The sequence below is a fragment of the Suricata suricatta genome, chromosome 6 (genome assembly GCF_006229205.1).
Source record: "Suricata suricatta isolate VVHF042 chromosome 6, meerkat_22Aug2017_6uvM2_HiC, whole genome shotgun sequence".
Taxonomy (NCBI): domain Eukaryota; kingdom Metazoa; phylum Chordata; class Mammalia; order Carnivora; family Herpestidae; genus Suricata; species Suricata suricatta.
The window spans coordinates 120,766,550-120,782,336 of NC_043705.1; the positions used below are offsets into that span (position 1 = coordinate 120,766,550).

Consider the following 15,787-nt stretch of genomic DNA (forward strand, 5'->3'; position numbering starts at 1 on the left):
TTTTAAGTCCATCTGTTCCAGTGTGTCATTCAGGATCATTGTTACCTTGTTGATTTTCTGCTTAGATGATCTGTCCATTGTTGTAGGCCAAGTATTAAAATCTCTTACAATTATGGTATTATTATCAATAAGTTTACTCATGTTTGTGATTAATTGATTTCTATATTTGGGTTTTATCAAGTTGGGGGACAAATATTTACAATTGTTAGCTTTTCCTGCTGGACAGACCCCATAATTATGATAAAATGCTCTTCTTCAACTCTGGTTATGGTCTTTGCTTGAAAGTCTTGTTTGTATGATGTAAGTATGGCTACTCTGGCTTTCTTTTGACATCCAGTAGCATGATAGATGGTTCTCCATCACCTCACTTTCAATCTTCAGATGTCTTCAGGTCTAAAATGGGTCTCTTGTTGGCAGACTATAGATGAATCTTTTTTTTTTAACCGTTCTGTTACCCCATGTCTTTTGATTGGGGAACTTAGTACATTTACATTCAGAGTGTTTATTGAAAGATATGAATTTAGTGCCATTGTGTTATCTGTAGATTTTGTGTTTGTGGTGATGTTGTCTGGTTGTTTGTAGTCTTTGCTGCTTTCTGCTCACAGAGTCCCTCTCAGAATTTCTTGCAGGGCTGGTTTAGTGGTCACAAACTCCTTTAGTTTATGTTTGTCTTGGAAGCTCTTTGTCTCTTCTATTCTGAATGACAGCCTCACTGAATAAAGGATTCTTGGCTACATATTTTTCCTATTCATCACATTGAATATTTTCTGCCATTCCATTCTGGCTTGCCAAGTTTCAGTGGATCTTTATGTGTCTACCTGTGTAGGTTAAGGACCTTTTGTTCCTAGCTGCTTTCAGAATTCTCTCTTTATCTTTGTATTTTGCAAGTTTCACTATGATATGTTGTGGGGTTGACCTGTTTTTGTTGATTTTGAAGGGAGTTCTCTGTGCCTCTTGGACTCAGATGCCTGTTTCTTTCCCCAGATTAGCTACAATTTGTTCAAAGAAACCTTCTGTCCCTTTTTCTTGCTCTTCTTTTTCTGGGACTCCTATGCTTTGAATAGTGTTTCTTTCAATCACTTAGTTCTCAAATTCTATCCTTGTGATCTAGTATTTTCCATAGTTTTATCTTTTATTTCACCTCTTCTCTCCTCTGCTTCTTTAATCCTCAGTGTCACTATAGCTAGGTATTTTGCATCTCAGTTATAGCATTTAAAAAATTCATCTTGACTAGTTCTTAGGTCTTTGATCTCTGAAGCAAGGGTTTCTTTGGTGCTCTCTATACTGTTTTCATGCCCAGCTATCAGTCTTAAGACTATTGTTCTAAGTTTTGTTCAGATATATTTTTTATAACTGTTTTGAGCAAGTCTCTGGGTGTGATCTCTTGTCGACCTTTTCTTTGAGGAGAATTTCTCTGTCTTGTCATTTTGCTTAAGTTTCTCTCTTTTGCATTAAAAAAATAGTTTATTGTCAGATTGATTTCCATACAACACCCAGTGCTCTTCCCCACAAGTACCCTCTTCCATTACCACCCCTTCTCCCCACCCCCTCCCCCTTCAACCCTCGGTTAGTTTTCAATATTCAATAGTCTCTCATGATTTGTGTCCCTCTCTCCCCCAACTCTCTTTTCCCCTTCCTGTCCCCATGATCCTCCATTAGGTTTCTCCTGTTCTCCTGTTAGACCTATGAGTGCAAACATGGTATCTGTCCTTATCCGCCTGGCTTATTTCACTTAGCATAACACCCTCGAGGTCCACCCACTTTCTTACAAATGGCCAGATTTCATTCTTTCTCATTGCCATGTAATACTCCATTGTATATATATACCACATCTTCTTGATCCACTCATCAGGTGATGGACATTTAGGCTCTTTCCATGTTTTGGCTATTGTTGATTTAAAAGCCTGTTATGTGTATTCTGAAAGTACTTATATTAAAAAAAGAGTCATACACTGTCCAGAGCCTTGTGCTCCAGGAAGTTTTGCTAGTGTATGTTACAGGCACTCTGCTATTGTGTTTTGGCTGTTCTATCCCACTGGTCCGTCCTTTGCAGAGCTCTTCCTTGCTTACAGTGTGCTTTGATTTGTTAGTTGAAGTAACCCTAGGGAAAATAGGATGGGGGAAGTTTGATCCCACAAAAACTGAAAAAGGAATCTGGAGAACAGAAATCCAAAAAGAGGGGTGCTTGAGTGGCTCAGTCAATTAAGTGTCCAACTTCAGCTCATGTCATGATCTCACAGCTCGTGAGTTTGAGCCCCACATCAGGCTCTGTGCTGACAACTCAGAGCCTGGAGCCTGCTTCACATTCTGAGTCTTCCTCTCTCTGCCCTTCCTCCACTCAGTCTGTCTTTCTCTCTGTCAAAAGTAAATAATATTAAAAAATTTTTTAAAAATCCAAAACGAATTAAAATGCAAAAGGCTGATTCCAAAGAAAGAGTAGGAAAAAATAAAGAAAAAACGTAGAAGAGAAAAATTGGAACAAGAATAAAAATTTAAAAGCCTGATAAGTAAGTAAATATATATCATGCATATATATGTATGTTATATATGTATATATGTGCGATATATATGTGCGATATGTGTGTGTGTGTGTACAGCAAGAAATGACAAAAAAAATCAGAAACCATGAAACTGAATCCAAAAGAAAAAAAAGAAGAGGGAGGAAACAAAGAAAAAAGAAAAAAAAAAGTTGTCTGTTGGTGCCAGGGGCTGGTGACTGTGCTGGTCTGGAGGAGAGACTGGCTATGATGGGTCAGCCAGTGTCTTGCTCCAGGAAATAAGCAGTTGCCAGGCACAGCGGGGAGGGGTTAAGTGCAATGGATCCTGCCTCCACTGGGAGCTGCTGTGCTGCTCTTCAATGTCCCACTGTGTTGGTGTTGGGGAGGCAATGGCATCATCCCAATCTCTTATCTCTGGACCAGGGATCTCAGCCCTATCTAATCAGGCAGACCCCACAGAATTGCAAAGGCAGTCACAAGCCCTGTTCCACGGTTCCGCACCTTCTTGGTGCTTAGCTGGAATTCAAAATCTGAAGTCTTAAAGAACCCAGCACCTTGCAGCAATGCTACCTTCCTCCAGAGTAGAGCTCTCCCCTCTGCTGAGGAAGAACTTTTAGCTGGCATTTGTCCTTGTGGAGACAATAAATCTTCCCAAACTACTCTGGGAAGGAAACTGTTCTTTGCAGTGAACCCCGGAGATTGTTACACACCACACTATGCGGTTTGGGGTGGCTCCTCCTCCCCAAGAGCATGAGTCAGGGATCTGCTCTGAAGAAAGTTGCACATCTCTGAAAACTCTGCATTTCAACTCCAAGGCTGTTGTAAACAAAGAGTTGGGACACTCAGTACTTCTTGCTCCCCAATACATTGTCCAGAGAAGTGTGCTCTTGTGCTCACTTGATGGTGCACTTTCATAATCCCTTTCTCTTTCTTTCCCTTTTGTCTCTCCACAGAAGGGGTTCTCTTTCCTCAATGTCTCTGCCACTGTATCTCCTTCAAGTCACAACCAGGCACCTCAATCCTGCCACGCTGTCTCCCTCCAAATGTGGAGACCCTTTGACTGCTCTGCAGATCGAATTCCTGGGTGTTCTAAGCGATCTGACATCAATAGAGCTGTGTTTGAGTGGCAAGGAAGTCCAGGCCCTCCTACTTCTCTGCCATCATAACTCCCCTCTCCTTGCACCCATTTCTTGCACAGGTTAAAGGTAAGCTAGAGAAAACAGTCTGAGGAGGTAGGGGCTTGTATTTTATGTCATTTGTGTTAACTCAGGAAACACAAACTTAAATCAAAAATTAGACTAATTCCCACATTCTTCACCACGAAGTCCTTATCTTCCAAAGTACCCCCACTTTCTAATGTGGGCCAATTCTATTCTTTCTTCCTGATTGGTCATTCTCTGCTCTGAGACCCATAAACTCGAGAGTGTCCCTGGATGATGCATGGATTTAGACAATCATTGCAAGATAAAACCAGTACTTTCCCTAGGAGTAAGCTTCTTTTTTCATAGAATCTCACAATTTTCTTAGGATAGGTGATGCCTAAATCTGTCATGCACAGGATCTTACTGTTCTGTCCCAATGGCCACAGTTATCCTAAATTTTTTAATTTCACGTTCAGAAATTTTCAGGCCTAACTGGAAACCTGGAATCCTACCAAATATATTTGGAACCCTGAAATCCTGCCAGATCCACTTGAATCTCAAGGATTTTGTTTCTAAGTGGTGGATCTACCTCTTTCTGTTTCAATGGCTATTTCTTGGACTCATATTTAAGTTCCCATGTTTATAAGTCCCCCTCTAACATGAATTTCCAAGGAGAAAGATTCCATAAAGAGCGTCAACTGACTATCCAATGGGAATCCTTCCCACTTCCAAAGAAGCAGTGTGCTGTATTTCCACCAGCACGGTTATTACTTTAGGGCATGGCATCTTCATAAGGCCTAACTAAAATGAGCATGTCCCTAGGATCAGGAACTCCTTGAGGCCTGAGCACAGAAGCTCATCACACTGACATGGAAGCCATAAGTCATAAGGAAATCATTGATGGACGATTGCCCCAGGTCAAGATTTGGGCAGACCAGATGTAAGTATCTCAGCTGGGGCTTACCATAAGTGAATCAATGGGGCTGAAGAAATTCATCTTCCTCTGCTCACCATCAACATTCTGTCCCCTTGCCATGGATTTCCCTATCGTCACATCAATTTCAGACCCTCTGTTCACAGCTTTACAAAAATGAAATTTTGTGTTGTTCTTAGGTGGAAGCCATTATTTACTACTGGACCGTGTATCCGAGATTCTTCAAGATCATGGTCATAATGTCACTATGCTTTCTTATGGAGAAGAATTTTTAATCCCAGGTATGTTTTTTAGTAATCACTGAATTCTTTTACCCCAGGGAGACAATGTCTTTGGTTTGTTCTGTGAAGCACATAATCTTTCAAGATCTGGTTGTATTGACCCAATGGGAAAAATGAGTGTATGCATGTTTATGTTACCTGCTGGCTATCATATTAGGTTCTGTAGCTCTGGCCTCCACATGCTGTATCTTCTTGTTTTACCCCTTTACCTAGTCACTTCAATTCAGGCAGGCCTCCATATATTATTTTTGATCATTTTGATAACTGCTACTGGTGTGGTTTTAATTTGTTTGAACATATGTCTTCAGCTAGATTTATAGCTTCTGTTATATAAGGAGAGCTGCTCTTCCTGTTTCATAGGTTACTTTCCATTCCTGTTCTGAGGCCTGAAATTTAAGAAAGCTTTTAAAGGATGTCTTTTATTCATGTCCTTGGATCAGAATCAATCAATGTGATGATCCTGTATTTTGAGAAGTCACTGGGTGCCCAGGAGCTGTGCACAGTGATGTCAGAAGTACTTGAGTTACTGAATCCAAAGAATTTGAGCTAAGATGAGGCTCATCCATCTTGTCAATGATTCTCTGTTGACAGATGAGGACACAGAGGCCCAGAGAACTTCAACGATTTGTTCAAGATCATACAGCAGTTTAATAATAGAGTTGGGTGGATCTGGAACTTAAAGCTTTTATTTTCTCACTCACAATTGCATAGTTTTAATTTAAAAATAAATCCAAAATTAAGCATTTTTAAATGAAAAACTAGTCTGAGAAAGTATGAAATTATGAAGATAAACTTAAGACTCTGTTACTGTGTAATCACCTTTTAGATTGGGTTCCAGATTGTTCAGTGAATTTCTATACATATCCCTTTGTATCTGCTTTAATTGTCAGCCGACTGTGTATTTGCTTTGACTGCCAGCCATGGTAGCTGTAGCACATGATCATTTCATTTTGGCGGTTCCTGACTGATGAAACCTTTATACCCTCTACCTCTTTAACAAACAGACCCACACTCAGAACTACAAACAATTTAGGAAACTCATGATTCACTTAGTTTTATTCTTGGTTCCAGGTTTTAAGAGTCCAGAGTTTCTTGTAATATTTACCATTTTTGAGGTTTTGAAATGGATTATTTGTTTTTCTCTACAGCAGTACCTTTGCAGAGGTCTGCAAATAAGGAAACACGTGATTGGATTATTTTTGTTGACCTGACTCAATACTCAGTATTGAAACTTTTTAACTTGTATTAATTACCTGTTTGGGTAACTTCATTATAGAGTTCTTATTTACAACTTTAATAAATAAATGACATCAGAAATACTGAAGTAGCAACTGTTTCTAATGCTTATATGAGAGCTGTTCTGATCAACCACTGAAATCACAAGTGTAAGGTGCCAGCCTACAGAGGACTTTTCTTTTCTGGGAGAGCTTGCTATACTTCTCTGTCTACCAAGTAGACATTCTCCATATGACAGATCTTCTTTATTCTGAGGGGATTGTACACTTACATCATTGTTTCTGAGGGACTTGTTTACACTCATGAGACGTTCTTTCTGCCTGGAAGGACATTGCTGTGGCCAGACAAGTCTACCCCTTTCAGCTAGTTAGGTTCTGTTTTCTTTAGGTAAGAAGGTAGGAGAGCAGATCAGCAGCTAATGCAAGGAAGCTCTGTCTTGGAATTCAGGCTTTTGAATGGACTCATGCTCTCTTCCCTTTACCTATCCAGTAGTGCTCACCTTAGCCCTGGAAGCTAAAAAACCTAATATCTTAGTCTGCTGTGATCAAGATAAGGTCAATTTCTTATTGCTAGAGTTTATAGAGCTTAATGCAATATAGCCACTTTCCCTCTGAATTTCAAATCCAACTGAGAGAAAGTTATAGGAGTCAGGTCAGAATGTACCTTTATCTAGGTGATTGGGGAACTTCCTTTAGATCTTCATTAAATATCAAGGCCCTGGGTAGTGGCTTGAAAATAGGCTCTGTAAACCTGAGTATCATTCTATTTCATTCTTTATTGTGCCTTGGATAGTTTCCTCATATGCTTGCATTGAACTGTTTTCAGAAAGACTCCAACCCTAAGCTTTCTCTCTTTACAGCTCTCTTTTGGTATTCTGGTATTCTGGCTCATGAATTCTAACTGCCATGTCCTTCCCCTAATCTTCAGTGCTCCACTCAGGGAGATGGCCAGGCCAGGTGTGAGTACCTCTTCCATGAGACATATCTTGGAAGTTTTCTCCAGCCATCCATGAATGTCCTGTGCTGCCTGGTGTCCATTTTAACATATGTTTGGTCTGGTTTCTTTAGTTTCAGGAAAATTTCAATATGGCATTGCCACTTTCTTGTGGCCACAGACTGAAGTTGTTTATGTTCATTATTTAAGCCATTCTATTAAAGTAATATTGGCAGATAATAAATGGGATATATTTAAAATACACAATTTGATATATTTGTACATGTACATATGCTGACATATGTGTGTGTATATACCTGTGAAACCATCAACATAATCAAGATGACAAATATATTTGTTTCCTCACCAGAAGCTTACTAATGCCCTTTGGCAATCTCTCCTCTGAGGCCTCCAACGTTTCTATTCCCATTGCCAGTCAGTCCCTAATATGTCCCTATGTGTTAGATTGCATCATACAGATTTTTAATCAATGGAATCATAATTATGTAGTGTTATATTTTGGTTTATTGTACTCAGTATAACTATTTTTAGAATCATTCATAGTGTGTGTATGAACAGTTAATTCCATTTTCTTGCTGAGAATTTTCTTTTTTTAAAAAAATTTTTAATGTTCTTTATTTATTTTTGAGAGACAGAGAGAGAAGGTGGGAGTAGGGGAGGGTCAGAGAGAGAGGGAGACCCAGAATGTGAAGCAGGCTCCAGGCTCTGAGATGTCAGCACAGAGCGCAACGCGGGGCTTGAACCCACGAACCGTGAGATCATGACCTGAGCCAAAGCCTGACGCTTAACCGACTGCCACCCAGGTGCCCCTTGTTGAGAATTTTCTATATATGGACCACCACCATGTGTTTATTTAGTTGCCTGTTGATGGGCATTGTTGTCCAGTGTTATCTCCAGTTTTGAGCTATTGCTAATACACCTGCTTGTGAAGAGATCTGTGAAAGCCTTTATATGAACAGGTACTAGTTTTCTCTGGATTAATTGGTAGGAGACCAGTGGCTGAACCATATTCTAGGTGCATGTTTAACTTTTGAAGAAATTGCTAAACATTAAAGAAAGTGGCTCTAACATTCTGCATCTCACCAGAAGTGACTGCAATTTCCATGGATGCCACATCTTTGTCAGTACATGGTATGGCTAATCTTTTTACATTTAGTTTTTCTTGTGTAGGTGTTTATTTCATTGTGGCGTTTACATGCATTTCCTTTATTAGTAATGTTTCTAAGCCTTTTTTCATGTGCTTATTGGTCAACCATATGTGTTCACTGGTGAAGTGTTTGTCAAATTTGGCAATTTTAATACTGGTCATTTGTTTTGTTGTTATTGAGTCTTCAGTGTTCTTGATACATATTTTGGAAATAAGTGATTTACCAGATATAAGCTCTGCAAATATTCTTTCCCAGTCCATGATGTTTCTTTTCATTCTCTCAGCACTGTCTTTTGAAGAGTACAGATATTACTTTGATGAAGTGTGATTTCATATTTTTGCCACATGTTTTAGTATGAATATCTGACTTTTTTGTTTATTTTGTTAAAATGGTGAATGTAACTAATAGATTTTCAAATGTTAAACTAACCTCGTATTCTGAAGGTGAATTCCATTTAGTCAAGATGTATTTTCCTTTTATGTATTTTATGTTTTGTTTGCTTGAATTTTGGTTTAAAATTTCATATCTCTGTCCATGTGGATCATCATTCTGTGATTTTCTTGAGATGGTTTTTTTTTTCTCTTGTTCTGAACAGTGAAACGCTTGTCTCTGAATGAATTGAGTTGTGTTCCCTTTTTAGTTTTCTAGGGTAGAATTAGTATTGTTTCTTCCTAAATTGTTTCAGCCAATCTGAGAGACAGCGTGTCTCTTCCAACCCCAAAGTTACGTTTGCGGTTGGGAGACATATGGCCTTACACATACATCAAGAGGCTATAAAATGGTTTACTAATAATATGATGACATTTCCAGTGGAGAGTAAGGGAACTCCCAAGGTGATCCAAAAATACAGGCAAAGGAGGGTGGTTTTGGGCTTTTAAAGGTGGTCAGCAGTGGGACTGGAGTGGGCCTTTCCCTTCATGTTTGACTGATGGCCAGAACATGCCATGTCTCATTTATTTCAATTTGAGCATTTTTAAGTAAGTCATTATGGCATTTTATAAGCCCTGCTGCCTGAAACTGATGAGGGACTTGAAAATGTCACTGAATGTCTTGTTTAAAAGACTGACTATGTGGTTCAGCTGGTTAAGTATCTGACTTAGGCTTAGGTCATGATCTTATGGTCTGTAAGTTTGAGCCCCTCATTGGGATCTTTTCTGTGGATAAGTATTCTCTGTCACCCTCACTCTGCTCCTTTCCCACTTTTTTTCCCCTTCTGTCTCTCAAAATAAGTAAACTTAAAAAAAAAAAGAAGCTTTGTGCATTTAGAGAATTGAATTAGTGTCTTGGTCATGATCGGCAATATCTCAAAATCTAGAGGGTAAAGACAATCTTTGTTAAGGGTGGGTATTTTCTTTAGTGCGTAGAGACACATGTGTAATCTTCATTTATATTTTGGATATTCATTTGGCAGGATTTTCTGAGAACTTTGCTCCAATGGAACAACATTTCCTCTTTATAGGTCATTTCAGAATGTCTTTTTCTTATTTAAGTTAACTTTGGTAGTTTATGTCTTTCTAAGAAGTGGTCCATGTCATGTCAAATTTTTTTGCAACTAAAGTTCATAGAATTATTTTATATTTCTTTTTATTTCTATGTGGTCATTAGTGGTGTTACTTCTTTCATTTATTTATTTTTTCTTCTAAGATCAAGTTAGTTAACATATAGTGTAGTATTGGTTTTAAGAGCAGAATTGATTCATCAGTTACATATAACACCCAGTGTTCATCACAACAAGATCCTCCTTAATGCCCATCATCCATTTAACTTTCCCCCTCGGTCCCCCCATAACCCTCAGTTTGTTCTCTATAATTAAGAGTCTCTTATGGTTTGCCTTCTTGTCTATTTTTATCTTATTTTTCTTTACTTTCTCTTATGTTCATCTGTTTTGTTTCTCAAATTCCACATATAAGTGAAATCATATGGTGTTTGTCTTTCTCTGACTTGTCACTTAGTATAATACACTGTAGTTCCATCCATGTACTTGCAAATGGCAAGATTTCATTCTGATTGTAGTGATTTGTGTCTTCCTTATTTGTAAACTTTCTTCATTGTTTCAATGAACTGGCTCTGGTTCCACTGATTCCTTCTTGTTCTTTTCTTATTTCCAATGTTTTAGTTTTTCCCCTAATCTTTATTAATTCTACTTTCTGTTTTAGATTTAGTACACTGTCTTTTCCAATATCTTAGGTTGGCAGAATAGATTATTGATTTGATAACTTTCTTTGTTAAGATAGCTGTAAATTTCTTGTAAATACTAATTTTGGTGCATTCCATAAGTTTTGGTATGTTGTATTTCCAAATTTATTTTTGTCGAAGTATTTTCTGATTTCCCTTGTGATTTCTATTTGATACATTGCCCAGTTTTCCTTCCATTGTTGATGTCTACCTTCATCCTGTTGTGATCAGATGTCCTGGGATAATTCTGTTTTGAAATCTATTGAGACTTATTTGTGGCTGAACATATGGTCTCTGCTGGAAAATGTCCCATGTGCCCTTGAAAGGAATGTGTGTGCCGCTCTTGTTGGGTAGAGTGTTCTGCATATGTCTGTTGCATCTAGTAGATCAATGGGTGCAGTCTTCGAGGTCCTTACTGATCTTCTTTCCGGTTTTTCTATCCATTATTGAGAGTGGGGTATGAAATCTCCAATGATTATTATGGTACTGTCTGTCTCTCCCTCATTCTGCCAGCTTTTGCTTTACATATTTCTCATTAGATGCATATGTGTTTAAAATAGTTTTATCTTCTTGCTGTAGTGAACTTTTTATTGATATATAATATCTTTGTTTTGTCATCTTTTTTGATTTATGGTCTATTGTGATTGATATTTGCTCATCTGTGATCTTTGGTTATTACTTGCATGGAATATCTTTTTCCGTTTCCATGTCTCTGTATCATTGGACCTAAAGTCTCTTGTAGACAGTATATAGCTGGATCGTTTATTTATTTGTTTGTTTGTTTATTTATGTATTCACTTATTATTTGTTTTTGAGAGACAGAGAGAGACAGCGCGAGCAGGGGAGGGTCAGAGAGAGAGAGAAAGATACAGAATCTGAAGCAGGCTCCAGGCTCTGAGCTAGCTGTCAGCACAGAGCCCGACGCGGGGCTCGAGCCCACGAACCGTGAGATCATGACCTGAGCTGAAGACGGACGTTTAACCGACGGAGCCACCCAGGATCTTGTTTTACTTTGTGTGTGTGTGTGTGTGTGTGTGTGTGTGTGTGTACCATGGGGATTTCATTTAACCTGCTAAATCAATGTCATTCATTATAATTTATAGTACTTCAAGTTTAATAACATTAAAAAATTCTGCTCCTGTAATACATTGTTCATCCTCACCTTCTCAGGTTGTTGACATCCCCAAAATATTTTTTGTACATTGTGTGCCCCCAGACATTAACTATCATTAATTTAAATTAGTTAGTACATTAAATTATATAGAAATCTTGATTGGAGTTGCAAAGCTTAAGTAATACTTTTTAAATGGGGAACGGAGGAGAGAGAGAGAGTTGGGGAGAGAGAGGGATGCAAAACTTGAGAGACTATTGAATGCTGAGAATGAACTGAGGGTTGAGGGGGAAGGGGGAGGGGGGGAAAAGAGGTGGTGGTGATGGTGGAGGGCACTTAAGGGGAAGAGCACTGGGTGTTGTATGGAAAACAATTTGACAATAAAATATTATGGAGGAAAAAAAAGAAAAAAATACTTTTTAAAGTAATAATTTGTTTCTAAAAATGGACTAGTTTTCTTAAATCATGTAGAAACCAAAAGTGCAGTTAGAAACTGTTGCTATAATAGCACTGCTAGGGATTTACCCAAAGGATACAGAAGTGCTAATGCATAGGAGCACATGTACCCCAAAGTTCATAGCGGCACTTTCTACAATAGCCAAATCATGGAAAGAGCCTAAATGACCATCACCTGATGAATGGATCAAGAAGATGTGGTATATATATACAATGGAGTACTATATGGCAACGAGGAAGGATGAAACATGGCCATTTGTAGCAAAGTGAATGGACCTCAAGGGTGTCATGCTAAGTGAAATAAGTCAGACAGAGAAGGACAGATACCATATGTTTGCACTCATAGGTGTAACAGGAGAGACCTAACAGAGGACCATAGGGAGAGGAAGGGGAAAAGAGAGCTGGGGAGAGTGAGGGACACAAATCATGAGAAACTATTGAATACTGAAAATGAACCATGGACTGAAGGGGAAGGGGGAGGGAGGAAAGGGGGTGATGGTCATGGTGGGAGGCACTTGTGGGGAGAAGCACTGGGTGTTATATGGAAACCAATTTGAAAATAAACTATTAAAAATAAAAAAAGAAACTGTTGCTATAATACTAAGTTTATATTTTTCTATGCATTAACTTTTATTAAAATATTTGTTTTTTCATTCACCTTTAAGTTAGTATCTGGTATCCTTTTATTTTTTTCCCTGGAGGACTCCCTTGAGCAATCCTCTCAGTGTAGGTCTAGTGGTAGCAGTTTCCTTAGGTTTTGTTTATTTGGGAATGTCTTAGTTTCTCCCTGACTTTTGAGGGACAATGTTCTCAGATACTGACTTTTTTGTTAATCATTCTTTTCTTTTGGTGCTTTGAATGTATTAGCCCACTGACTTCTGGTCTCTAAAATTTCTGATTAGAAATCTATTAAGCATCTCATTGACAATCACTTGTATGTGGTGAGTCACTTTTCTCTTGCCTTTTTTAATATTCTCTTTTTATCTTTCTAAATTTTGATTGTAATATGTCTTGACTGTGTGTCTGAGTTCAGTTTTTCTTGTAGTTGTTGAGCTTGGATGTTTATATTCACATCTTTCATCCAATTTGGGAAATTTTCAGCTATTATTACTTCAAATATTCTCTCTATCCCTTTTTTTCTTTTCCTTCTGAGCATCCACAATGCATATGTTGGACCCTTAGGCTATGTTGTCTTTTCTTCAATATTTAAACTTGCTGTTCTTCAGCCTCTATAATTTCCATTATCTTCTCTTTAGGTTCACTGCTAATTTTTTCTGCCTCCTTAAGTCTGCCTTTGAATCTCTCTAGTGAAATTTTCATTTCATTAATTGTTTTTTTTATTTCTAGAATTTGTTTTTGGTTTCCTTTTTGATTTTTCATCTCTTTTGACATTTTCATTTTGCACACATAATTTTCCCTTGACCTTCTCCACATCTTGCTTTCGTTCTCTGAGAATCCTTAAGGTAGTGATTTTAAAGTCATTGTCTTGTATATCTGCCATAGGTTTTTCTCAGGGACAGTTTCTGTTGATTTATTATTTTTTTCTTAATAAGCTCTAGCTTCCAGTTTCTTGGTTTGTCATGCAACTTTTGTAAAAGACTGAACCTTTGAATCTAACCGTATGTTAAGGTGAACACATGTATAGCTACTTGCCATGTGATGGGGGCAGGGGATGGGTAGTTGCTACTGTGATAAGAGCTGACATAACTGAAATTAAGTAAAAGTATCTGCACCTTATAATGAAAACCTGCCCCAGAAGTTGACTGCAAATGTTAAAAATAGATATTTTAGACTGCGTCTTCCAGTTCAATTTTTATTTCATTAGGGAGGCCAATTCCTGGTGCTCCTTCATCTTCCCAGAAATTTCCCTACTACTTTTTGACCTATCTTTTAAAAATAAAATTATATATATACATGGCATTGAATATGTGTGTGTGTATAAGAGAAAATTTTCACCAGTTTCTGTTTGATAGTGTGCTCAGGAAAGCCCTTTATACATATGTGCTCAAAGTGGAAGCACAGGAGTTCTTTCTTGACAGCGGCAGGGATGGAGTATCCTTCAACAGAACAAATAATTCTTCCTCAGAGTGCAACTGGTGTTGTGGCTTCTGTTTGTGTAAGGTAGCAGCACATCTGTCTTTGTGAGCCTGTATGTAAATTTTTGTGTCTTGAATGAGTGTGTTCAATCAATCTCTACAAAGGTTTTCCTCAATGTAGTGTCATACGTGTGCTCCTGGAGAAAGGTGAATGTGATTTAGATCTTGCCAGCAAAGCTTGTGAGCTGGGCTGTTGAGATAGTTCATGAGAAGTCATACAAGTGATTTGTATCCTTCAAAGATGAAGGAGAAGAGAAGCTGCAGCTGAGATCTTGTTGAAATAAGATTTGAATGAACATATTAACAAATCTATGCTTGCAAACTATCTATTAATACTTAGATATAGTCAACAATTTCAGTAATATTGGAGATGTGAGGCACGCTTAATATGATGCATCATGGCAATAATGTTATAGTAATGTGCTACAAGGCATCATTAATTCTTTTCAGGTGTAAGAATAATCTAAATTAAGTTATTAAATGGAAGATCAGTGTAGATAATCACTCCTTTGCTTAATAGATCTTTTATAATGGGATTTCATCCTTAAAGTCACTGTTCCAATATGCGTATGGTTGTATTTAAAGGTTAATATGTTGGATAGATCCAAACAGGTCTCTTTTTGTCAAGCTGACTATGAGTTCCAAAACTTTAATATTATTTTAATTTATGACATGTTACATAGGACAATGATAGCTATTAGGATATGACGTGAAAGATGGTTGTTATGACTATGGGATATTCTATCCCAGTAGTTAGGAAAGGGCATGCAAATTTGTCCTCTATCTAATATTTTTGACTCCCAGGAATACAGGAGTTTCTACATAAATTTAGTAGGATATATTCATTATATTTTTGCCCCAGTATTGATTAAGAACAGTAATCTTTGTGGTTGTTTCATCTCATCCAATGTTAAAAGTCATTTGGAAGTTCTGACATGGAGGTACAAAAGCAACCTGTGCTCTTTTTCAGTTGTAAAGGTTTAAAAGTAATATTAGATTCCATATATATCAAAACCAAGAATTTTGTTTTAATTTCTTTCCTGACTCTCCCACCCTGCCTATTCCTTCTCTTTCCTCATTCTTTTGGTTATTCTTAGATGTATTTTGGGGAGGCACCTGTTATAACTTACGCATATATGTGTGTGTGTGTGTGTGTATATGTATATATATATGTATGTATGTATGTATGTATATATTAGTATCATCAAAGCTAGGGGTCTCCCCAGTGATAATTTTGAGAGATCTGAATTAACCTTAATTCAAATTAGCTCCTTGAATTAACTCCATGGGCCTATCATCAGCCTTTTTCTCTATTACTGTGTTAATCTAAGTTTTCCTCTAGCTAGAGAGATAATCAGCAGCAGTAGCAAAGACTTTTTCTTTGCAAGTATGGATCTCATCTACTTTTGCAAGTATGCATCTCATCATAACACGTTGTGATTATCCTTCTTTACACCATTTAGTGCACCTGTAAATTGCTATCAGTCCTGGTTGGGAGGACCATTCTTTTTTTTTTTTTTTTAAATTTAATAGTTTATTGTCAAATTAGTTTCCATATAACACCCAGTGCTTCTCCCCACAAGTGCCTCCCACCATGACCATCACCCCCTTTCCTCCCTCCCCCTTCCCCTTCAGTCCATGGTTCATTTTCAGTATTCAATAGTTTCTCATGATTTGTGTCCCTCACTCTCCCCAGCTCTCTTTCCTCCTTCCTCTCCCTATGGTCCTCTGTTAGGTCTCTCCTGTTAGACCTATG

The 15,787-nt window shown here is 37.8% G+C and overlaps 1 protein-coding gene across 1 annotated transcript in view; it reads left to right on the forward strand.

Annotated features, from left to right (window-relative positions):
- LOC115293542 (UDP-glucuronosyltransferase 3A1-like) overlaps positions 1-15,787 on the forward strand; it is a 32,549-nt gene that overhangs the window by 4,967 nt on the left and 11,795 nt on the right. The window contains exons 3-4 of the mRNA XM_029941276.1: positions 3,630-3,703; positions 4,754-4,855. Coding sequence (XP_029797136.1) covers positions 3,630-3,703; positions 4,754-4,855 — 176 coding nt within the window. The remainder of the gene's footprint in view (positions 1-3,629; positions 3,704-4,753; positions 4,856-15,787) is intronic.